General features: G+C 47.5%; 1 protein-coding gene across 1 annotated transcript in view; it reads right to left on the minus strand.

The window, feature by feature from the left end:
- Positions 1-25,837, minus strand: part of stard9 (StAR-related lipid transfer (START) domain containing 9) — a 388,283-nt gene that overhangs the window by 130,923 nt on the left and 231,523 nt on the right. The window contains exons 13-15 of the mRNA XM_072487657.1: positions 19,384-19,481; positions 18,231-18,308; positions 4,126-4,200 (exon numbers count right to left, since the gene is read on the minus strand). Coding sequence (XP_072343758.1) covers positions 4,126-4,200; positions 18,231-18,308; positions 19,384-19,481 — 251 coding nt within the window. The remainder of the gene's footprint in view (positions 1-4,125; positions 4,201-18,230; positions 18,309-19,383; positions 19,482-25,837) is intronic.

Consider the following 25,837-nt stretch of genomic DNA (forward strand, 5'->3'; position numbering starts at 1 on the left):
ACTCAGCATTCCAATATTCATGTTTTTTATATATAACAAAATAACAGCAGTCCTAGAACTCATCTTTGGGAAACTCCACTGACTACCAATCTCCAGTTTGAAAAATAACTGACTCTCCGTTTTCTGTCCTTAAGTCAATTTTTCATCCAACTTGACACCAATCATCATATTCCAAGAGCCTCGATTTTGTTAACTAGCCTTTTAAATGGAACTTTGTCAAATGCTTTCTTAAAATCCATATGGACAACACCCACTGCATTTCCTTCATCAACCTTCTCTGGTACTTCATCAAAAACTCAATTTGATTAATCAGTTTCATAGAATTTACAGTGCAGGAGGCCATTCGGCCCATCGAATCTGCACCGGCTCTTGGAAAGAGCACTCTACCCAAGGTCAACACCTCCACCCTATCCCCATAACCCAATAACCCCACCCAACACGAAGGGCAATTTTGTTCACTAAGGGCAATTTAGCATGGACAATCCACCTAATCCGCACATCTTTGGACTGTGGGAGGAAACCGGAGCACCCGGAGAAAACCCACGCACACAATTGCTTCACAGCTCCAGGGTCCCAGGTTTGATTCCGGCTTGGGTCACTGTCAGTGCGGAGTCTGCACATCCTCCCCGTGCGTGCGTGGGTTTTCTCCGGGTGCTCCGGTTTCCTCCCACAGGCCAAAGATGTGTGGGTTAGGTGGATTGGCCATGATAAATTGCCCATAATGTCCAAAATTGGCCTTAGTGTTGGGCGGGGTTACTGGGTTATGGGGATAGGGTGGAAGTGTTGACCTTGGGTAGGGTGCTCTTTCCAAGAGCCGGTGCAGACTCGATGGGCTGAATGGCCTCCTTCTGCACTGTAAATTCTATGATCTATGATCCAAGTCATTTATACAGATTGCAAATAGCTGAGACTCCATCACTGATTCTTGCAGCACTCCACTAGTTACAGCCTGTCAACTTGAAAATGCCCCATTTATCCCACCCTCTGCTTTCTGTCCATTAACCAATTCTCTATCTATTTGGAAATCCAAGTATAGTACATCTACTGGTTCTCTTTCATTTACCCCATCCTCAAGAAACTGTAATATGTTTGTCAAACAGGATTTCTCTTTCATAAAGGCATGTTAACTGGTTCTACACTTTTCTAAGTGCATTACTAAAACTTCCTTAATAATAGATTCCAGCACTTTCCTGAGGACTGATGTCAGGAGTTCCCTGTATTCGCTTGTCCTCCTTTCTTGAAGTGTTACATTTGCTAATTTCCAAACTGCTGCACTGTTCTAGAATCTTTGGAATGTTGGAAAGTCATAGCCAATGCATCCACTATCTCTGCAGTTATCTGCTTTAGAACCCAAGGATGTAGTGCATCAGGTCCTGGAAAATTGTTGCATCTTCGTCCCTTGATTTTCTCCAAAATGTTTCTCTGCTGACATTAATTACCTTAATTTCCTCACTCTTATTAGCCCCCTGGTTAACTTCTTTCTAGTATGTAACTTGTGCCTTCTACTGTGAGGACACATACTAAAGGGGGGATTTTCCAGTTTACCCACCTGTGGAATTTTCAGGTCCCGCCGAAGTCAATGAAGGTTTAAATGACCCGCTGCATCCACCGTGGGGCAGCCCACTGTGGGAAGGCTGGAAAATACTTCCCAAATACTTGTTCAATACCTCAGTTGTTTCCTCATTCCCCATGATAATTTCTCCCATCGCTGCATCTAAGGTACCAACATTTAATTTAGCTATTCCCTCATTTTTATACACTTGTAAAAGCTCTTACAATATATTTCTAAATTCTGGCTAAATATCTTTACCCCCCAAGTTGGTTTTGCAACATATTGCTCCAGGAAATTGTCCCAAAACCATTCTACAAACTCAACTTCCAGACCACCTTCTCCAAGTTGATTGGTGTAGCAGTGAGAAAAAATGTTATTATTTTTTAATATTTTGGGGTTTATTGTGCTATTCTGTGAAGCACACATATGTCTGTGTGGACATAGAACATAGAACATAGAAAATACAGCACAGAACAGGCCCTTCGGCCCACGATGTTGTGCCGAACCTTTGTCCTAGATTAATCATAGATTATCATTGAATTTACAGTGCAGAAGGAGGCCATTCGGCCCTTTGAGTCTGCACCGGCTCTTGGAAAGAGCACCCTACCCAAACTCAACACCTTCACCCAACACCAAGGGCAATTTGGACATTAAGGGCAATTTATCATTGGCCAATTCACCTAACCCGCACATCTTTGGACTGTGGGAGGAAACCGGAGCACCCGGAGGAAACCCACGCAGACACGGGGAGGACGTGCAGACTCCGCACAGACAGTGACCCAAGCCAGAATCGAACCTGGGACCCTGGAGCTGTGAAGCAATTGTGCTATCCACAATGCTACCGTGCTGCCCTTAAGAACAAATAAATCTACACTATATCATTTAACCGTAATCCATGTACCTATCCAATAGCTGCTTGAAGGTCCCTAATGTTTCCGACTCAACTACTTCCACAGGCAGTGCATTCCATGCCCCCACTACTCTCTGGGTAAAGCTGGGGACTGAGTGTCTACAGGGGTTAGGGCATCAAAGAAGTCTGTTGTAAAAGGCATGCACTTGAAGTTTAACTTTCTAAAAGTAATTAAGCCAATGGTAGAAATTTGCATTAGGTAGTGAGGATTTAGATTTTTAGCTGCTAAATTTCGAAGGGTAATAAAAAAGGTTTACAATTTGCAAAAGATGCAAAAAATAAATAAGGCAAAGATATTCAATTGTGTTTGACCTGTAAGGAGCAAGAGGGAGAACATGAAATATTTTACAGTCTACGAAAGTAACATGGACTAGGAAGAATGGACTCAAAACATGAAAGAGGCCAAATAATACTTAAGGAAAGTTTAGGAGCTGTGTTTTGGAGTGGCCATGTAAGATGTCCTGGGGTGCTGCCCTGTGCTAGAAAAGAGCTGCGAAGAGGCAATGTGAGGCAGATTTCCAAACGACCCAGAAAAGAGTCGGTTTTTCAGAAAGCAGGGTTTAAGAATTTAATAATCTTTATTGTCACAAGTAGGCTTACATTAACACTGCAATGAAGTTACTGTGAAAAGCCCCTAGTCGCCGCAGTCCAGTGCCTGTTCGGGTACACAGAGGGAGAATTCAGAATGTCCAAATTACCTAATAGCACGTCTTTCGGGACTTGTGGGAGGAAACCGGAGCACCCGGAGGAAACTCACGCAGACACGGGGAGAACGTGCAGACTCCGCACAGACAGTGACTCAAGCCGGAAATCGAACCTGGGACTCTGGTGCTGTGAAGCCAGAGTGCTAACCACTATGCTACCGTGCTGCCTAGGGTTTTGTTTTGAGGTTGCTTGAATATCCACAGCAGAGTGGGAGGAAATGAGGAGCCCTGTGCCAAACGTTCCCTACAGCAACAGTAGTTGTGCCTTGTGGTAATATTACTGGATTTTGTACGGTTAAACATCTATAGGGGATGGTTACCTAAAGGGGGGTTTGTGAATCAAAACAAGTGGGAAGTATTTTTGAGGGAATGTTCTGAGAGACTAATTTTAATTGAGTAAATGCAATCTTATTGTTAATAAATATTTTATTTCATGTTTAAAATACCAAAAGTGTTCCTGGAATTTGTGGCTTTTGAATTCAGTAAATGTATCTTTTTATCATTAACATATAAATGGAAGAGGTGTGCTACACAGAATAAGTGTCCCTTTAGGATTTGGTTTGCATGCAATTAACATCGACTGGATCACAACACAATCTATTTTTGTTAAAAGCTCCAACAATCTCTTGTTTAATGCTGTTTCCAAAGGAATACCTACTGCGAGGAGGTCCATAAACAACTTGCACCAGTGTTTTCTGAGCCTTCCCATTCCTAATCTCTTCTAAGCCAAAATTCTTTCTCACATGCCCTTATGTCATCCTTTCGTATCAGGGCTACCCCTCCTCCTTTTCCATTCTATCTGTCTTTTAAAAATGTTGTGTATCCTGGAATCTTTTTTTCCCAACCCTGGTTACCTTGTAACTATGTACTGGTGATCAGACCTAAACCACTTACCTCTATTTGTGCCACTAGTTTACCTATCTTATCTTATTTTGTTTCATATGAAGAACAGAACTAACCTTGAGTTCATTTTGAAGTAACATTTCTGTTAGGCTTCCATCTTTCTCATCGCTTAATGAAGGGCTGGAGTTTCGCTGTAAAACAGCATTATAGATTATTTTAGCTTTCATGCTAAATTGATCGAGTACACAATCTAGGTGCACAACTCACAGGATCATGGTTGTAATTTTGAACGTTGAAGTGAAGCAAATGAGGAACATCACAACAGTGTTCTTGTAGTGACACAAGGTCCTAGCAAACTCCAGCAGAGTCATTCAAGAACATTCTTGCAATCCTGTTGGTCGGTTTATTAAGCACAACTGCTCTCCCATCAGAAGCTTTGAAATAAACCTGTTATCTGCTTTTCTGGCAAGCATAAAGCAAATATTTTTTTGTCTAACAATACAACAATTGGATGAACCTAGATCATCCCCTCTTATTTAACCATTGAAAAATAATTATGTCATGATATTCAGGTAAACATCATGGTGCAAACATACATACATACTGATGGACAGATCAACGGACCAATCAATACACACACAACACCACAGCCAATCATAGGCAAGAGCATACACACTATAAAACAGGGAACACGACACTTCCCGCTCATTCCAGCAGGAGACAGCTCAGGGCACAGAGCTCACAGCAAGCCACTCAGACATCCACCATGTGCTGAGTGCCACTCCAAGATAGTGTTAGGGATAGGTCCACAGATTCAAGGGTAATGAACGAACCACAGTAACCAGTTTACCATTGTAAATATTGTTAGTAATAAAACTGAGTTGTACCATCCGCAACCGTGTTGGTTCGTCTGTGTAGCAGAGCACCCAACACGACATAGTACCAGGATTGGAACCCGGTAACTGTGAGACCTACCTACGAATCCTCAGGAATCCGCCATCCTGCGCCATGGACACCGTCAGCACACCACAGCCGTTACAAATCGCTGGAAACCTCAGCGTCAATTGGAAGCTGTTCAAACAGCGCTTCCAGTTCTTCCTGGAAGCCACCGAAAGGGAGAACGCTTCGGACACCAGATAAATCGCCCTCCTCCTCTCCACGGCAGGGCAACACGCCATCCATGCCTACAACTCCCTGGTGTTCGCGGAAGGTGAGGACAGGACCAAGTACAAGACGGTCCTTCTCAAACTCGAGCAACACTTCAGCGTCGAGGTAAATGAGAGTTTCGAGAGGTATCTCTTCCAGCAGCGCCTGCAGGGTAAGGATGAGCCCTTTCAATCTTTCCTTCCACACCTCCGTATCCTCGCGCAGTCCTGCGGTTACGACACCACCTCCGATTCAATGATTCGGGACCAGATTGTTTTTGAGGTCAACTCGGGCGCCCTACGCCAGCAGCTCCTCAAAATTAAAGGCCTCACCCTAGCCTCTGCAATCGAAGCCTGCATCCTCCATGAAAACGCGACCAGCCGCTACTCCCAATATCAAGCGGGCAAATCGGTGCGGCGGGGTCCTACGCGCCCGAATCGACAAGGCAGGCGTCCTACGAGGCCGAACGAGTCCAGGCGATCGTGTTCTTCCCGGCCCGCAGACCGGACGAGGGCGGCCATTTTGCACGCTTTCCGCGGCCTCCCGCGTTTGTGCGCGCCAAAAAAGACGTCGATGCAGAGGGACGTGATGTGCAGGCGCGCTTGACGCAAGACCAAACTGCGCATGCGCGGTGGCGCAACAAACGGCATGACGTCACAACGTGCGGCAACTGCGGAGCCGCACATTTAAAGCGGCAATGTCCGGCAAAAAAACTACAATGCCTCCACTGTGGCAAGATGGGCCACTACGCTGCCTGCTGTTGAGCAGCTCAACCTGCCAATGCTCCCCAATTTCGACAACCTCGCAGGGACGTGCGGACCATTCAGCCTCCGTACTACGAGTCGTGCCCAGACAACATCCAAACCAGTGACACAGACGACCGGGACGCCTTCCGTGTTGCGGTCATTGACAGGAACCGGATGTCCCCAAGCAGGACCCACCAGCCGATGCCAGTGAACAGTGTCAATCTGGGTGATGAATGGTGTGCCACCCTAACGGTCAACCGATCACCGATAACATTCCGTCTGGACACTGGTGCCTCCGCCAACCTAATAGCATGGTCAGCCTTCTATGCCTTGAAGGTCTGACCACCAATTCGGCCATCCCGTTGCAAGATGGTCGACTACAATGGAAACGTCATCCCGGCCATGGGATCCTGCCAGCTCCGGGTGACACACAACACATACACGGCCACACTGTCCTTCAAAATAGTTGGATCATCAAAGGACTCCTGCTAGGCGCACAGGCATGCAAGGTTCTCCACCTCGTGCAGCGGGTCCACGCTCTGTCTCCAGAAGGCACATCAGACATCCCGGATGCAGAATTTAGGGCACAGCTTCAATCGCTCCTCGCCCACAACCAGGAAGCATTCGAGGGCATGGGCACACTGCCCTATACCTACAGAATTCGACTCAAACCGGACGCCACCCCGGTCATTAACGCACCTCGCAGGGTCCCAGCGCCACTCAAAGACCACCTCAAGCAGCAGCTGCAGGATCTCCAGGACCAAGGGGTGCTATCCCGGGTCACGGAGCCCACGCCATGGGTCAGCTCCAGCTCCGGATCTGCATTGACCCGAAAGACCTTAACAACAACATAATGAGGGAACACTACCCCATACCCAAACGGGAAGAGGTCACGAGCGAAATGGCCCGGGCTAAAATCTTTATAAAGCTGGATGCCTCGAAGGGTTTTTGGCAGATCCGACTGGACCAGCCCAGAAGGAAGCTGTGCACCTTCAACACTCCTTTCGGCAGGTTCTGCTACAACAGAATGCCGTTTGGCATCATCTTGGCATCCGAGGTCTTTCACAGGATCATGGAACAGATAATGGAGGGCATCGAAGGGGTGCGCGTCTACGTTGACGACGTTACCATCTGGTCCACCACACCACAGGAGCACATCAATCGTCTTTGCGCGGATACGGGAAAACGGCCTGCGCCTCAACCGAGCCAAGTGTTCTTTCTGCCAAACCGAGCTGAAGTTTCTGGGGGACCACATATCCCGGTCAGGGGTCCGTCCGGATGCAGACAAGGTGAGCGCCATTACAGCCATGTCGCAGCCGGCAGACAAGAAAGCAGTGCTACGCTTCCTAGGCATGGTCAACTTCCTGGGGAAGTTCATTCCCAACCTTGCCTCCCACACGACGGCTCTTCGCCACGTGGTCAAGAAGACGACGGAGTTCCAGTGGCTGCCCGCACACCAGAAGGAATGGGAGGAGCTCAAAATTAAGCTCACCTCAGCCCCGGTATTGGCGTTTTTCGACACATCTCGTGACACTAAAATTTCGACTGATGCCAGCCAGTCAGGCATTGGGGCGGTACTCCTACAGCGGGATGACACTGCGTCATGGGCCCCGGTCGTCTATGCCTCGCGGGCCATGACCCCCACAGAACAGCACTACGCCCAGATCGAAAAGGAGTGCCTGGGTTTGCTAACCGGAATAGACAAGTTCCATCACTACATGTATGGTCTCCCCCAGTTTACCGTTGAGACTGACCATCGCACCCTGGTCAGCATCATTTATAAGGACCTGAACGAGATGACCCCTCGCCTCCAGCGCATCCTACTCAAACTCAGGAGGTACGACTTCCAACTGGTCTACACCCCGGGAAAGGACCTTATCATTGCGGATGCCCTATCTAGAGCAGTGAGCACACCGCCCGACTCGGAGGGGTTCGTCTGTCAGGTCGAAGCGCAGGTGGCCTTCACATCGGCAAATCGGTCAGCCGATGACTCCAGTCTTGCCCGTATTCGCCGGGAGACTGCGGCTGACCCCCTTCTACAACGTGTGATGCACCACATGACGCGAGGGTGGCTCAAAGGACAGTGCCCGCAGTTCTACAATGTCCGGGACGACTTGGCCGTCATTGATGGTGTCCTCCTAAAGCTGGACTGGATTGTGATTCCACACAGCATGCACAAGCTGGTCCTCGACCAACTACACAAAGGCCATCTGGGGGTCGAGAAGTGCAGACGGAGGGCCCGAGAGGCGGTATACTGGCCGGGCATCAGTGATGACATTGCCAATATGGTGCTCAACTACCCCACCTGCCAGAAGTTTCAGCCGGCGCAACCTCCTGAGACGCTTCAGCCCCATGAGCTGGTGACGTCCCCCTGGGCGAAGGTGGGTGTGGACCTTTTTCACGCGCTCGGCAGGGACTATGTAATCGTCATAGATTACTTTTCAAACTATCCAGAGGTCATACGCCTGCACGATTTGACATCGTCCGCTGTCATAAGGGCCTGCAAAGACACCTTTGCTCGCCACGGCATTCCGATTACTGTCATGTCGGACAATGGGCCCTGTTTTGCCAGCAGGGAATGGTCTTCCTTTGCTGCTTCGTATGGCTTCACACACGTGACGTCCAGCCCTCTGCATCCCCAGTCCAATGGAAAGGCGGAGAAGGGCGTTCACATCGTCAAGCGGCTCCTCTGCAAGGCTGCTGCTGCCGGATCGGATTTCTGCTTAGCCCTGCTAGCCTATCGCTCTGCCCCACTAGCCACTGGCCTCTCACCAAGCCAGCTGTTGATGGGTCGCGCCCTCAGGACCACTGTGCCATCCATTCTGGTCCCCACAACCAACCATGCTCCAGTATTGCACAGGATGCGACAGCAGCGCGTTCGCCAGAAGGTGGCACATGACACACGGGCAACTGATCTTCCCACCCTGGCGCCTGGGGACGACGTCCGCATCCACCTACCAGAAGGTGGCTGGTCAGCACCTGCCGAAGTTCTGCAACGCGTGGCTCCCCGCTCGTTCCTGGTTCGCATGCCTGATGGCTCCATTCGCAGGCGCAATCACCGGGTTTTTCGCCTGCTTCCACGCTCGCTACAGGAACTTACACCGGTGCCACGCCCTCCTGTTGTTCCTGATGTCGACTTCGTGGAGCGTCCTGCCACCATGCCCATTCCGTCATCGCCCATGGCCAGGCCCATTCCTCAGCCGGTGAATCCTGACCCACCGTTGAGGCGGTCAACCCGAATTCGTCGCCCACCTACTAGGCTGGACTTATGAGCCTGTTTGAACATTGAACTCACTGATGTATCATACCACTGTGTTGATATGTTTCTGTTCTTCCTTGTCGTTACAGGAGTTCGTTTTGACGTTTAACATTTCCCCGTCCTTTGTTTATGGTACAACCTCGTTGCTATGTCGCACCTGACATCGCCCCTTGTATATAGTTTAGCCTCATGTACATGCTGTAGATATTGCACACACACACATTCAGCTGCACTCAGTACACATCTCTATTTATAACCACATAGGCACATGTTCTTGTAAAAAAGGGGGATGTCATGATATTCAGGTAAACATCATGGTGCAAACATACATACATACTGATGGACAGATCAACGGACCAATCAATACACACACACCACCACAGCCAATCAAAGGCAAGAGCACACACACTATAAAACAGGGAACACGACACTTCCCGCTCATTCCAGCAGGAGACATCTCCGGGCACAGAGCTCACAGCAAGCTACTCAGACATCCACCATGTGCTGAGTGCCACTCCAAAATAGTATTAGGGATAGGTCCACAGATTCAAGGGTAATGAACGAACCACAGTAACCAGTTTACCATTGTAAATATTGTTAGTAATAAAACTGAGTTGTACCATCCGCAACCGTGTTGGTTCATCTGTGTAGCAGAGCACCCAACACGACAAATTACACAGGAGATTTTCTGTACTTAGAACATAGAACAGAGAACGATACAGCGCAGTACAGGACCTTCGGCCCACGATGTTGCACCGACATGGGAAGTCAAAAAACAAAAGCCATCTAACCTACACTATGCCATTATCATCCATATGCATATCCAATAAACTTTTAAATGCCCTCAATGTTGGCGAGTTCACTACTGTTGCAGGTAGGGCATTCCACGGCTTCACCACTCTTTGCGTAAAGAACCTACCTCTGACCTCTGTCCTATATCTATTACCCCTCAGTTTAAGGCTATGTCCCCTCGTGCTAGCCATTTCCATCCACGGGAGAAGGCTCTCACTGTCCAGCCTATCTAACCCCCTGATCATTTTGTATGCCTCTATTAAGTCTCCTCTTAACCTTCTTCTCTCTAACGAAAACAACCTCCAGAGTCCATCAGCCTTTCCTCATAAGATTTTCCCTCCATACCAGGCAACATCCTGGTAAATCTCCTCTGCACCCGCTCCAAAGCTTCCACGTCCTTCCTATAATGAGGTGACCAGAACTGTACGCAATACTCCAAATGTACCAGAGTTTTGTACAGCTGCAACATGACCTCATGACTCATGACTCTGGAACCCAATCCCTCTACCAATAAAGGCCAACACTCCATAGGCCTTCTTCACAACCCTATCAACCTGGGTGGCAACCTTCAGGGAGATCATCTATGTACATGGACACCGAGATCCCTCTGCTCATCCACACTTCCAAGAACTTTACCATTAGCCAAATATTCCGCATTCCTGTTATTCCTTCCAAAGTGAATCACCTCACACTTCTCTACATTAAACTCCATTTGCCACCTCTCAGCCCAGCTCTGCAGCTTATCTATGTCCCTCTGTAACCTGCAACATCCTTCCGCACTGTCGACAACACCACCGACTTTAGTGTCGTCTGCAAATTTACTCACCCACCCTTCTGCGCCCTCTTCTAGGTCATTTATAAAAATGACAAACAGCAACGGCCCCAGAACAGATCCTTGTGGTATGCCACTTGTAACTGAACTCCATTCTGAACATTTCCCATCAACCACCACCCTCTGTCTTCTTTCAGCTAGCCAATTTCTGATCCACATCTCTAAATCACCCTCAATCCCCAGCCTCCGTATTTTCTGCAATAGCCTACCGTGGGGAACCTTATCAAACGCTTTACTGAAATCCATATACACCACATCAACTGCTCTACCCTCGTCTACCTGTTCCGTCACCTTCTCAAAGAACTCAATAAAGTTTGTGAGGCATGACCTACACTTCACAAAGCTATACTGACTACCCCTAATCATATTATTCCTATCTAGATGATTATAAATCTTGTCTCTTATAAACCCCTCCAAGACTTTACCCACAACAGATGTGAGGCTCACCGGTCTATAGTTGCCGGGGTTGTCTCTACTCCCCTTCTTGAACAAAGGAACCACATTTGCTATCCTCCAGTCCTCTGGCACTATTCCTGTAGTCAATGATGACATAAAAATCAAAGCCAAAGGCTCAGCAATCTCTTCCCTGGCTTCCCAGAGAATCCTAGGATAAATCCCATCAGGCCCCGGGGACTTATCTATTTTCAGCCAGTCCAGAATTGCCAACACCTCTTCCCTACGTACCTCAATGCCATCTATTCTAGTAGCCTGGGTCTCAGCATTCTCCTCCACAACATTATCTTTTTCCTGAGTGAATACTGATGAAAAATATTCATTTAGTATCTCGCCTATCTCTTTAGACTCCACACACAACTTCCCATCCCTGTCCTTGACTGGCCCTACTCCTACCTAAATTGGTCCAATATTTTTCTCCCTCACCCCAAATCAACTTTATATCTCGGAAGTGTTCGATTGAATTATTTGCCCTTCACCCACCCATTCTCAAGAGTCAATAGATCTGAGTGAAGACCTACTCCATAGTACCACATCTAGGTTGTCACTTCACCCGAGGGAGTGCTGCAGTGGGTGGAGTTGCCGTCCACCAATTTAGGCAAGTGTGAATAACTACATGGCACTATTCAAAAAAGGGCAACGGTGTTCTCCTTGTAACCCTCAACGAATACTACCAAGTGTTTAATAAATCACTTATCTAACTGCTGTATGTGGCCTTGCTGTGCACAAACTGGCTACTCTATTTACCTACTAAACAGCAGTAACTATACTTCAAAAGTAATACACTGTTTATGAAGCATTTTAGAGCAGCCTGATGATGTGAAAGCTACTCTATAGATGGAAGTCCTTCCTTCTTTCTTTCCAAGATTATTGTTTTTATGCACCTTGTCAACTGCAAGGAAAGCTAAACCCACCCTGCCAATAACAATGTATCCAGTTGGTCAAAAAGCCACAGAGGAAAAGTACAGCGGCATTACACTACATTTTCTGTATCATAATGAAGAGATGAAGAGCTGAGAAAATCAACCAGGTTTCTGTTCCAAGGAACATTGTACTGTTTTAACGATGTGACATGAATGCAAGTTGTTGCTTATCACAAGAAAAGGTAATGCACAGAGCACCAGGTGACAACATATATGACTTAATTATCAATAATTGTGAAGCGTGATATTTATTCATATTTTCCAGAACTCATAGCTATACATAAATCTCCAGGGGAGACTTCCGGGTGCGGCGATGACCAGCTGAGTCGCACGTTTCGGCAGCTCCCGGTGGAACGGACTTTTGGGCTCTTGATAGGAGCCCCAACGGCAATTTTAACGGCTAAAAACACCGTGCGGTAAACCAGAAGGGTGTTCCCCCTGGACACGGATGGAAAAAGGAGAGGAAAGTGGCCGGATTGCAGCGGATCCTTTGGAACAACGGCAAGGAAGGCAAGCAGAAACCAAGATGGCGTCGGAAGGTGGCAGTTTCATATGGGGCCCTGAACAACAAGAGTTCTTGAAACGCTGCGTGGAGGAGATAAAAAAGGAAATGAAGAAAGAGTTGTTGGCCCCGATATTACAGGCGATTGAAGGGCTGAAAGAGGAACAAAAGACCCAGGAGCAGGAGCTTCGGGTCGTGAAGGCGAAAGCAGCAGAGAATGAGAACGATATACAGGGCCTGGTGGTGAAGTCGGAGATACAGGAGGCACACCAGAAACGATCTGTGGAGAGATTGGAGGCACTGGAAAACAACGCAAGGAGGAACAACTTGAGGATTCTTGGCCTTCCTGAAGGTGTGGAGGGGGCGGACGTCGGGGCATATGTGAGCACGATGCTGAACTCGTTAATGGGAGCGGAGGCCCCGACGGGTCCGTTGGAGGTGGAGGGAGCATACCGAGTTATGGTGCGAGGATCGAGAGCAGGAGAAACTCCCAGAGCCATAGTGGTGAGATTCCTCCGTTTTAAGGATAGAGAAATGGTCCTTAGATGGGCGAAGAAAACTCGGTGTAGTAAATGGGAGAACGCGGTGATCCGCGTTTATCAAGATTGGAGTGCGGAGGTGGCGAGAAGGAGGGCGAGCTTTAATCGGGCCAAAGCGGTACTTCACAAAAAGAAGATAAAATTTGGAATGCTGCAACCGGCAAGACTGTGGGTCACATATCAAGGGAGGCACCACTACTTTGAAATGGCGGATGAAGCGTGGACTTTTATTGTAGAAGAAAAATTGGAATGATTGGATTATGAAAATGAACGTTTGGACAAAGTGGTGGGGCGAATGGGGGGGGGGCGAAGAGGGGTTTTATGTTTTAATCCTGCGGTATGGTAACTTTTCTTTCTCCCACAGGTGGTGATGGGGGGAGGTGGGGAGGGAGAGGAGATGGGGCGTTGGCCATGGGAGGCGGGGCCGAGTGAGAGGCGCGGGCTTGGTTCCCGCGCTATGATAATTATGGCGGGAATAGAGAAGCAGGAAGGAGGGGGCGTCGCACGGTGCGAGCCGTGATCACGGGGGGAAGCCGAGGTCAGCCAGAGTTTGCTGACTTCTGGGAGCAACATGGGGGGAGTAATTACGCTAGCGGGGGGTCTAGCAGAGGGGGGGGGGGGGGAATTACTGGGTTGCTGCTGCTGGGGAAAGGGGGGAGTGGGTACGGGAAAGGATGGGCGGGGGGGCACCGTCTGGGAGAGATACAGCTGCGTGGGAACTGGGTGAGAAGCTGGAAAAAGATGATGGCTAACCGGCAAGGGCGGGGGGGGGGTGGGAAGCCCCCCCAACTCGGCTGATCACGTGGAACGTGAGGGGGCTTAACGGGCCGATAAAGAGGGCACGAGTACTCGCACACCTTAAGAAACTTAAAGCAGATGTGGTTATGCTACAGGAAACGCACCTGAAACTGATAGACCAGGTTAGGTTGCGCAAAGGATGGGTGGGGCAGGTGTTCCATTCGGGGCTGGATGCGAAAAACAGGGGGGTGGCTATATTAGTGGGGAAGCGGGTAATGTTCGAGGCGAAGACTATAGTGGCGGATAACGGGGGCAGATACGTGATGGTGAGTGGCAAATTACAGGGAGAGATGGTGGTTTTGGTAAACGTGTATGCCCCGAACTGGGACGATGCCAACTTTATGAGGCGAATGCTAGGACGCATCCCAGACCTAGAGACCGGAAAGCTGATAATGGGGGGAGACTTTAACACGGTGTTGGAACCAAGGCTGGATAGGTCGAAGTCCAGGACTGGTAGGAGGCCGGCAGCAGCCAAGGTGCTTAAGGATTTTATGGAGCAGATGGGAGGGGTGGACCCGTGGAGATTCAGTAGACCTAGGAGTAAGGAGTTCTCGTTTTTCTCCTATGTCCATAAAGTCTATTCACGCATAGACTTTTTTGTGTTGGGTAGGGCATTGATCCCGAGGGTGAGGGGAACGGAATATACGGCTATAGCCATTTCGGATCATGCCCCACACTGGGTAGACTTGGAGATAGGGGAGGAAACAAGAGGGCGCCCACCCTGGAGAATGGACATGGGACTAATGGCGGATGAGGGGGTGTGCCTAAGGGTGAGGGGATGCATTGAAAAGTACTTGGAACTCAATGACAATGGGGAGGTTCAGGTGGGAGTGGTCTGGGAGGCGTTGAAGGCGGTGGTTAGGGGGGAGCTGATATCAATAAGGACACATAAAGGGAAGCAGGAGAGTAAGGAACGGGAGCGGTTGCTGCAAGAACTTTTGAGGGTGGATAGACAATATGCGGAAGCACCGGAGGAGGGACTGTACAGGGAAAGGCAAAGGCTGCATGTGGAATTTGACTTGCTGACTACAGGCACTGCAGAGGCACAATGGAGGAAGGCGCAGGGTGTACAGTATGAATATGGAGAGAAGGCGAGCAGATTGCTGGCACACCAATTGAGGAAAAGGGGAGCAGCGAGGGAAATGGGGGGGTGAGGGACGAGGAAGGAGAGACGGAGCGGGGAGCGGAGAGAGTGAACGAAGTGTTCAAGACATTTTATAAAAAATTGTATGAAGCTCAACCCCCGGATGGGAGGGAGAGAATGATGGATTTTTTGGATCGGCTGGAAATTCCCAAGGTGGAAGAGCAGGAAAGGGTGGGACTGGGAGCACAGATCACGGTAGAAGAAGTGGTGAAAGGAATTAGGAACATGCAGACGGGAAAGGCCCCGGGACCGGACGGATTCCCAGTTGAATTTTACAGAAAATATTTGGACTTGCTCGCCCCGCTACTGACGAGGACCTTTAACGAGGCAAAGGAAAGGGGACAACTGCCCCCGACTTTGTCAGAAGCAACGATATCGCTTCTCTTAAAGAAGGAAAAGGATCCGCTACAATGCGGGTCCTACAGACCAATTTCCCTCCTCAATGTGGATGCCAAGGTCCTGGCCAAGGTAATGGCAATGAGAATAGAGGAATGTGTCCCGGGGGTGGTTCATGAGGACCAAACTGGGTTTGTGAAGGGGAGACAGCTGAACACGAATATACGGAGGCTGTTAGGGGTAATGATGATGGCCCCACCAGAGGGTGAAACGGAGATAGTAGTGGCGATGGATGCCGAGAAAGCATTTGATAGAGTGGAATGGGATTATCTGTGGGAGGTGTTGAGGAGATTTGGGTTTGGAGAGGGGTATGTTAGATGGGTGCAGCTGTTGTATAGGGCCCCAGTGGCGAGTGTGGTCACGAATGGACGGGGATCGGCATATTTTCGGCTCCATAGAGGGACAAGGCAGGGATGTCCTCTGTCCCCATTACTGTTTGCACTGGCGATTGAGCCCCTGGCGATAGCGCTGAGAGGTTCCAAGAGATGGAGGGGAATACTTAGGGGAGGAGAAGAACACTGGGTATCTTTATATGCGGATGATCTGCTACTATATGTGGCGGATCCAGCGGAGGGGATGCCAGAAATAATGCGGATACTTGGGGAGTTTGGGGATTTTTCAGGGTATAAATTGAACATGGGGAAGAGTGAGCTGTTTGTGGTGCATCCAGGGGAGCAGAGTAGAGAAATAGAAGACCTACCGTTGAGGAAGGTAACAAGAGACTTTCGTTACCTGGGGATCCAGATAGCTAAGAATTGGGGCACATTGCACAGGCTAAATTTGACGCGGTTGGTGGAACAGATGGAGGAAGATTTCAAGAGATGGGATATGGTAGCATTGTCAATGGCAGGGAGGGTGCAGGCGGTTAAGATGGTGGTCCTCCCGAGATTCCTCTTTGTGTTTCAGTGCCTCCCGGTGGTGATCACGAAGGCTTTTTTCAAAAGGATAGAAAAGAGTATCATGGGTTTTGTTTGGGCCGGGAAGACTCCGAGAGTGAGGAAGGGATTCTTACAGCGTAGTAGGGATAGGGGGGGGCTGGCACTACCGAGCCTAAGTGAGTATTATTGGGCCGCTAATATTTCAATGGTGAGTAAGTGGATGGGAGAGGAGGAAGGAGCGGCGTGGAAGAGATTAGAGAGGGCGTCCTGTCGGGGGACCAGCCTGCAGGCTATGGTGACAGCCCCATTGCCGTTCTCACCAAGGAACTATACCACGAGTCCGGTGGTGGTAGCTACACTGAAGATTTGGGGACAGTGGAGACGACATAGGGGAAAGACCGGAGCATTGGGGGGGTCCCCGATAAGAAACAACCACAGGTTTGCCCCGGGGGGAATGGATGGGGGATATGGAATGTGGCAAAGAGCAGGTATAACGCAATTGAAAGATCTATTTGTGGATGGGAAGTTCGCGAGTCTGGGAGCGCTGACTGAGAAATATGGGTTGCCCCAAGGGAATGCATTCAGGTACATGCAATTGAGGGCTTTTGCGAGGCAACAGGTGAGGGAATTCCCGCAGCTCCCGACACAAGAGGTGCAGGACAGAGTCATCTCGAAGAAATGGGTGGGGGACGGTAAGGTGTCGGATATATATAGGGAAATGAGGGATGAAGGGGAGACTATGGTGGACGAACTAAAAGGGAAATGGGAAGAAGAGCTAGGGGAGGAGATCGAGGAGGGGCTGTGGGCAGATGCCCTAAACAGGGTAAACTCGTCGTCCTCGTGCGCCAGGCTAAGCCTGATTCAGTTTAAGGTATTACACAGGGCACATATGACTGGAACACGGCTCAGTAAATTTTTTGGGGTGGAGGATAGGTGTGCGAGGTGCTCGAGAAGCCCAGCGAATCATACCCATATGTTTTGGTCATGCCCGGCACTACAGGGGTTTTGGATGGGGGTGACAAAGGTGCTTTCGAAAGTAGTAGGAGTCCGGGTCGAACCAAGCTGGGGGTTGGCTATATTTGGGGTTGCACAAGAGCCGGGAGTGCAGGAGGCGAGAGAGGCCGATGTTTTGGCCTTTGCGTCCCTAGTAGCCCGGCGCAGGATATTGCTAATGTGGAAAGAAGCCAAGCCCCCGGGGGTGGAGACCTGGATAAATGATATGGCGGGGTTCATAAAGTTAGAGCGGATTAAGTTCGTCCTAAGGGGGTCGGCTCAAGGGTTTACCAGGCGGTGGCAACCGTTCGTCGAATATCTTGCGGAAAGATAGATGGGGGAAAAAAGAAGGCAGCAGCAGCAGCCCAGGACTTGGGGGGGGGGGGGGGGGGCCTGAGACAAGGCAGTTGCCAATTAGGGCTAGTTTTTATTTTTGTTATTTAATATTTATTTATTTGTTGTTGTTTTCTTTTGTTCTTGTTTAAATAAAAAAAGGTCATTATTATCTGTATTGTTATAACGTTGTGTAAAGGATGCACAATGTACTGTGTTGGTTGACCAAAAATTTTCAATAAAATATTATTTAAAAAAAAAAAATCTCCAGGGGAAACAATCACTGATATTTAATTAATGTATTCTTGAAAGGCTTTAACCAAGAGAGTATTTGAAATATATTTTTACAAATAATTTCTTGGATCAGATTTGATTCTTTTTAACATGGTAGTAAAGAATAATAAATAAAGAACAATAAATAAGTCAATGCATTTAATATATAACTTATTATTTTCTCTGTGACATTAGGGGAGAGTTTATTACCTACCAATTCAAAATTCATGAGCATGGTTTTTAATCGGTCGATCTCCTCACGTAGTTCTCTAATCAACTTTACATTAGCATCCTGAAAAGGGTTAAGGAGACACTTAAGACATTGAAATGATGTCCAGTATAATTGTATAAAATACATTTTGTATAGACCATATACAAAACAATTCCAATTGGGAGACACAGTGATTTATTGTTACCATGGCTAATATTCTATTTTTTTAAAAAAACAGACTCGCGCTACAGTACCATTTCACTGGTGCTCCGACAATGCTCAGAGTGCCCTTCATTTCTCTAGTTTTGGATCCTTGTGCATCCTGATTTCAATCATTCCATCAATGGCTTCAGCTCCTTTAGACCGAAGCTCTGAAATTCTCTCCCCAAACAGCTGTCTCTCACTTCTCCTTTAAGCCAAAAGTCTACCTCATTGGCCAAGCTTTTGGTCACTTGCCCTACTTATGTGGCTCGATATTAAATGTTGTCCAATAACTCTCCTGTGTCGCACCATTAGACATTGACTTATGTTGAGACTATTTATTGTAACTTGCCGTTGGTGCTGGCCACATTTCTAATATTTTACCCAGCAGTCATTCTTCATGTGTCAGAAAGATATTGGAGTAAAAACAGCATCATAGCTGAGCCAGATTCTAAACTAACACACTCTCACGTCCCATCAGAGGTTATTGAATAGTGACCAGGGAGTAGAAACAAGGGCCGATCTTTCCCATCCATAGTTCAAAGATGGCCGCGAGCATGGGCAGCACGGTGGCGCAGTGGGTTAGCCCTGCAGCCTCACGGCGCCGAGGTCCCAGGTTCAATCCCGGCTCTGGGTCACTATCTGTGTGGAGTTTGCACATTCTCCCTGTGTTTGCGAGGGTTGTGCAGGCTAGGTGGATTGGCCATGCTAAATTGCCCCTTAATTGGATTTTTGAAAAAAAATTATTATTTTTTTTTTTTTAATTGTCGAGAGCCAGTGCAACTGCCCTTATTGATCTAGCATAGGCATGATGCCTTCACCCTTCACACGGGCAATCCAATACTCAACACCAAAGTAACCGATTGGCCCGTTTGAAAGAGTGGTTACTTTAAAAGAGAACAGAAAAGACATAGCTTGAAAGCAGTGACCTGGCAAACAATCACAAATTTCTCACCTCATTCACACGGGGTTTATTGATAATATTCTTTGCATGTGCTGCATATCTTAAGGTGCTGATAGTTTCACTATAACTTGTGCTTGCAGGTGAGATTGCTGCAGTCAAAAAACATATGTTATAATGATCATATTGTACATCAAGAGGATTACAAATACAAGAATAAACGATGGCTTCATAATAAGAATCACTTATTGTCACAAGTCAGCTGTTTTAGACCGAAAAACAACAAAATAGATAAACCGCTTTAGATAGTATTGTGGGAGGGCTCTCAGGGAAAAGTAACAGCAGCCAAGTTCATGGCACCGTAGGTGGCTCTGCTGCTCAGATGGGTGAGAGAAAAACAAGTGGCAGGGTGATAGTGATAGGGGATTGAATAGATCGGGGCACAGACAGACAGATCTGTGGCCACAAACATGAATCAAGGATTGTATGTTACCTCCCTGGTGCCAGGGTCTGGGATGTCACGGAGCGGCTGCAGGGTATTCTGGGGAGGGACGGTGAACAGCCAGTGGTGGTGGTACACATTGGTACCAACGGCATTGGTAAACAATGGAACGAGGACCTGCAAGCCAAGTACAGGAAGTTAGGAGATACACTAAAATGCAGGATCTTAAATGTAGCAATCTCAGGACTACTCGCAGTTCCTTACGCGAGAGAGAAGGAATAAGATAGGATGGAATGCGTGGCTGGAGAGATGGTGTAGCCGGTAGCGATTCATATTCTTGAGACACTGGGACCGGTTGTGGGGAAGGTGGGGCCTGCACAAACCAGAGGTTGTGCTCATGCAGAGCTGGGACCAACGTCCTGGTGGGGGCTTTTCTAGTTCTGTTGGGGAGTATTTAAACTAGTGTGGCAGGGGGTGGGATCCCAGGAGTAGGATCAGATAAGTCAAATTCAGATCAGGAAAATGGAGTTAGAACATTAACTAGTGATGTAGAACATGTAGTGATAGACTTGGAATTACAGGAGAAGCAAAGTTTAAAAAGTGTCCAGCAAGGGAAAATAGTGGGGTGAAACTGTTTGTACTTCAATGTGAGGAGTATCACAAACAAGGTAGAGGAGTTAAGGGCACAGGTAGACACATGGCAGCAGGATGCCATTGCTATAACAGAAACCTGGCTAAAGGAGGGGCAAAACTGGCAGCTCAATATTCCTGGTTATAGAGTCTTCAGACACGATAGAGTGAGAGATAAAGAAGGAGGGGGAGTAGCACTAATGGTGAAAGAATCAATTCCATTGTGAGAAGGGAAGATATTCTAAACGGGTCAACAAATGAGGCTTTATGGGTTGAGCTTAAAAATAAAAAAGGGGCAGTCACACTACTGAGAATATATTACAGACCTCCAAATAGTGAAAGGGGGATAGAAGATTAAATATGTAGGCAAATCTCTGCCTGTAGGGCAATAATCGTAGGAGACTTTAACTATCTCAATATCAACTGGAATTCAAACAATACAAGGGGAACCAAGGGAGAAATTCATGTAGTGGGAAGCACTAAAAAGCGAGATCCTAAATATAGTGGTCAGGTCCCCTCCAAGAATAAGAGTAGTACTGCTAAATCTAGTCCACCCTCGTTGTCTTGAGGAATACAGGGGAAGATCAAACAGAAATAGAAAACGTACAATAGGCACAAAGAATTAAGCACTGCAGATTGCCGAGAGGAGTATAGGAAGTGGAGGGACAAAGTAAAAAAGGAAATAAGGAAATCAAAGAGAGGGCATGAAAAAAGATTAATAAGTAAAAATTTTTAAAAAACAAAGATGTTTTGCCAATATATTACTGGTAAAAGGTTAGTTAAGGGAAAAGTGGGACCTATCAGAAATCAAGAAGGGAATGTGTGTGTTGTTGCAGAGGCTGTGGGAAGGGTTTTAAATGAATATTTTGCCTCCGTGTTTACAAAGAAAATAGATGATGCAGATTTAAGGGATATCTTGACAAATACATGAATAGGATGGGAATAGAGGGAGTCGGACCCCGGAAGTGCAGAAGATTGTAGTTTAGATGGGCAGCATGGTCAGCACAGTTGGAGGGCTGTAGGGCATGTTCCTGTGCTGTACTTTTCTTTGTTCTTTGTTTTTGTATGTAGTAGCCCAGGAGGAACACAGATATTGGATTGGATAATCATAAAGAGCGAGGAAGTACTCAAAGGGATGGAAACATTGAAAGTTGATAAGTCGCCAGGGCCAGATGGATTGTTTCTGAGGCTACTGTAGCATTGTAGCATTGCTACAGTACGGTAGCACTGTGGATAGCACAATTGCTTCACAGCTCCAGGGTCCCAGGTTCGATTCCCGGCTTGGGTCACTGTCTGTGCAGAGTCTGCACGCTCTCATCGTGTGTGCGTGGGTTTCCTCCGGGTGCTCCGGTTTCAAAGATCCAAAGTCCAAAGATGTGCAGGTTAGGTGGACTGGCCATGCTAAATTGCCCACAGTGTCCAAAATTGCCCTTAGTGTTGGGTGGGGTTACTGGGTTATGGGGATAGGGTGGAAGTGTGGACCTTGGGTAGGGTGCTCTTTCCAAGAGCCGGTGCAGACTCGATGGGCCGAATGACCTCCTTCTGCACTGTAAATTCTATGAAACTCTACTGAAGGAGGTCAGGGAGGAGATAGCAGATGCTCTGAGGATCATTTTCCAATTCTCACTAGAGACAGGGAAGGTACCGGAGGACTGGAGAAATGCAAGCGTGGTTCCATTGTTTAAAAAGGGATAGAAGGAAATGCCAAAAATCATAGGCCAGTTAGTTCTACGTCAGTGGTGGGCAATTTAGTAGAATCAACCCCGAGAGATGGGATTGACTATCACATAGAAAGGCATGGACTAGTCAGGAATAGTCAGTATGGACTTGTTAAAGGAAGGTCTTGCCTCACAAATTTGATTGAATTCTTTGAGGAAGCGACAAGAAGATTTAATGAAGATATTGCAGCAGATATGGTGTACATGGATTTTAGCAAGGCGTTTAACAAGGTCCTACATGGTAGATTGCCCATTACATTCAGGGCAATGTGACAAACTGGATTAAAAGTTGGCTTAGTAAAAGGAAACAAAGGGTCGATGGTTGCCCTTGCAAATGGAAAATTGTTTCAAGGGTGTTCCACAGGGCTTGGTGTTGGGACAGAGGTTAATTTAACACAGAGAAGTGTGAGGTTATGCATTTAGGGAGGTCAAACAGTTATAGGAAATACACAATAAATGGGAATATACTAGGAGGGGTAGATCCCTAAAGCCAGCAGTTCAAGTAGACAAGGTTGTAACAAAAGCATATGGAATGCTCTCCTTCATTGGCAGAGGTATAGAATATAAAAGTAAGTTTATAATGTTGGAATATAAAACACTGGTGAAGCCACAACTTGAATATTGTGTGCAGTTCTGGTCACCACATTACAGGATGGATGTAACTGCTTTGGAGAGAGTGCAGAAGTAGTTTACAATGATGTTGCCAGGGCTAGAAAAGCGTTGCTACGAGGAGAGATTGGATAGGTTGAGGTTATGTTCCTTGGAACAAAGGTGGCTGAGGGGTGACATAATTGAGGTGTACAAAACTATGAGGGGAAGAGACAGAGTGGACAGGATAATTCTTCCTTGGTGGAGAATTCTAGAACCAGGGGACATGGATTTAAGATAAGTGGCAGAAGGTGTAGAGGAGACATGAGGAAGAACTTATTTATGCAGAGGGTAGTGGGAGTCTGGAATTCACTTTCCAAGTTGGTGGTGGAGGCAGAGACCCTAAACTCTTTTAAAGTGTACCTGAATCTGCATTTTAAATGCTGTAAGCTACAGGGCTATGGGACCGGTTGCAGGAAGGTGGGATTAGAAAGGGCACCTGGGTTTCCTCGAGCTGGCATGGATAAGGTGGGCTGAATAGCCTCCTTCTGTGCTGTAACCTTTCTATGATTCTAAAAGAAAAGATCTGGGAAAGTAGATTGCCACAACAGTTGTGATGGGGAAGAACCTATATTTTATGTTGGCATGATGGTCCCTTTAAAAATTAGGTTTCTCCAGCAGATTATTTCTGGTAAAGCACCTCGGTTCCAGTCAAGTATTAAGTTGGCTAGGAGATAAACCAAAGAAAACGGTCAAAAATAATAGGTTAATTATAGGGGTAAGTAGATGGTGGGTGTGGCTCTAGTCTTAAACAGGATTTTAGGATTTAGTTTGGAGTCAGCTTGAAATTGTGTGCTGGCTAGAAGAGTTCAAAATTCTTGTTAACTGAAGGACTCCTTACAGTGGGTTGGAAGGTTAGCCAAGCTAAGGAGCAGGGGTTGAGATGCAATGCTCTAGAGTTAAAGGATACTAGAACCAGGAGCGTTTGCACCCAAGGTTACTGTTTAATATGCTTGCAATGCCTGCATTGAACGGAAGTCTACAACTGTGGAATGGTTAATGGTGATTTGAAGGGACACTCCTGCCGGAGCGGAAGACCCAAGAAACACTTTATTTAAGACAACGTGTAGTTAACAGTATTTGTGTTCTTGATATTGGTGAAATAAATTATTTTGTTTTAAACCGTGTACCCTGTGGATTCATTTTGTGAAGTAAATAATTGGATTTTCACATTTGAAACAAAACCAAACGTGTTACTGGTCTCTATCGAGATTATAGTACAGTTCCCCACAGTTTAATCACACAAGGAGGCAGCTTCGGCTATTGGGAGTATTTTACATTATTTCCACTTTACCGACGCAAGACAGTGAATTCCTGATAGCACTGATGTAGAACATGATCAAAAGAAAAGCAAACAAATTGATTAATATTTTAAAATTATTGAGCAGTGCATGATAGCAATCTAGAAAAATATATTACTACTTATTGCATTACACAAGTCCAGCAAAATATTTCAAAAGCAATACTGGTTGCGCAGCAGACATTTAAAATAAATAACTCAATTAGTTGAGCATTGTAACGGTATATCCCATTTTTAAAGCTAGAAAATACTGAAAATGACAAGCTTGAAATAATGTAGTTGAAATGTTTTTAACCATTGTAATTCTGAACAGCAACATTCCAGAACATGTTTGTGCTTCTTTTGATGAGCCAAGTGCCAAATAGCCCTGGTCACAATGTCAAAATTAGCACTTTGTGACTAGGTCACAGGAGTCAGCAATACAGAAATGGAAATAATCTGGGCTGATGCAGCTAATTAACTTCTTTCTATTAGTATGTCTGTGTGAAGTTCTAGCAGGGGCAACAAATTTACTTCAATGTGTGTTTTTTTATACTTTTAATGCAGCCTCCCACCACAAGATAATGAATTAAATCATCACAGGATTAAAATTAGCCAAACACAATTTTACGTCGGACACAGATTCCATAATCAACAAAATTTACGTTACTACGTAACGGCATAAAAAAGCACAGTTCTGAGAGTAAAACAGTTTTGCCAACTCCTGAATTGCATTGTAACATACTCCACCTTGTGGCCAGGTTAAGACATGGGGCGAGATTCTCCGACCCCCCGCCGGGTGGGAGAATCGCCGGGGGCTGGCGTGAATCCCGCACCCGCCGGTTGCCGAAGTCTCCGGCACCGGATATTCGGCGGTGGCGGGAATCGCGCCGCGCCGGTTGGCGGGGCCCCCCGCTCGATTCTCCGGCCCAGGTGGGTCGAAGTCCCGCTGCTAAAATGCCTGTCCCGCCGGCGTAAATTAAACCATCTACCTTACCGGCGGGACAAGGCGGCGCGGGCGGGCTCCAGGGTCCTGGAGGGGGCGCGGGGCGATCTGGCCCCGAGGGGTGCCCCCACGGTGGCCTGGCCCACCGATCCGCGGGCGGGCCTGTGCCGTGGGGGCACTCTTTCCCTTCCGCCTCCGCCACGGTCTCCACCATGGCGGAGGCGGAAGAGACTCCCTCCACTGCGCAAGCGCGGGAATGCCGTCAGCGGCCGCTGACGCTCCCGCACATGCGCCAACCGGAGATGTCATTTCTGCGCCAGCTGGCGGGGCACCAAAGGCCTTTTCCGCCAGCTGGCGGTGCGGAAATTCGTCCGGCGCCGACCTAGCCCCTCAAGGTTGGGGCTTGGCCCCCAAAGATGCGGAACATTCCGCACCTTTGGGGCGGCGCGATGCCTGTCTGATTTGCGCCGTTTTGGGGGCCAGTCGGCGGACATCGCGCCGTTTCTGGAGAATTTCGCCCATTTTATTCAGAATTCATTGAGGCTGGCTGGTTCTATGATGGAGTGCTGAAAAGTGGACTAGAACTACTACATGCCAAAGAGGCACTGGGACATCGTGGAAACAGGCTATTCCCAATGATAGGATCTACTCAAATGAAGATGCTCTGAAATTTAAGGGGGAGAAAACAATGCAGGAGAGGGAAAAATTGAGAGAATCCCTGGAGTGCAGAAGGAGACTGCTCAACCCATTAGGTCTGCACCGATCCTCCACTCTACCTCGGCCCACTCCCCCACCCTAGCCCCGTGCATTGATCATGGCCAATCCACCTAATCTGCACATCTTTG

Source organism: Scyliorhinus torazame, chromosome 2 (genome assembly GCF_047496885.1).
Source record: "Scyliorhinus torazame isolate Kashiwa2021f chromosome 2, sScyTor2.1, whole genome shotgun sequence".
Classification (NCBI taxonomy): Eukaryota; Metazoa; Chordata; class Chondrichthyes; order Carcharhiniformes; family Scyliorhinidae; genus Scyliorhinus; species Scyliorhinus torazame.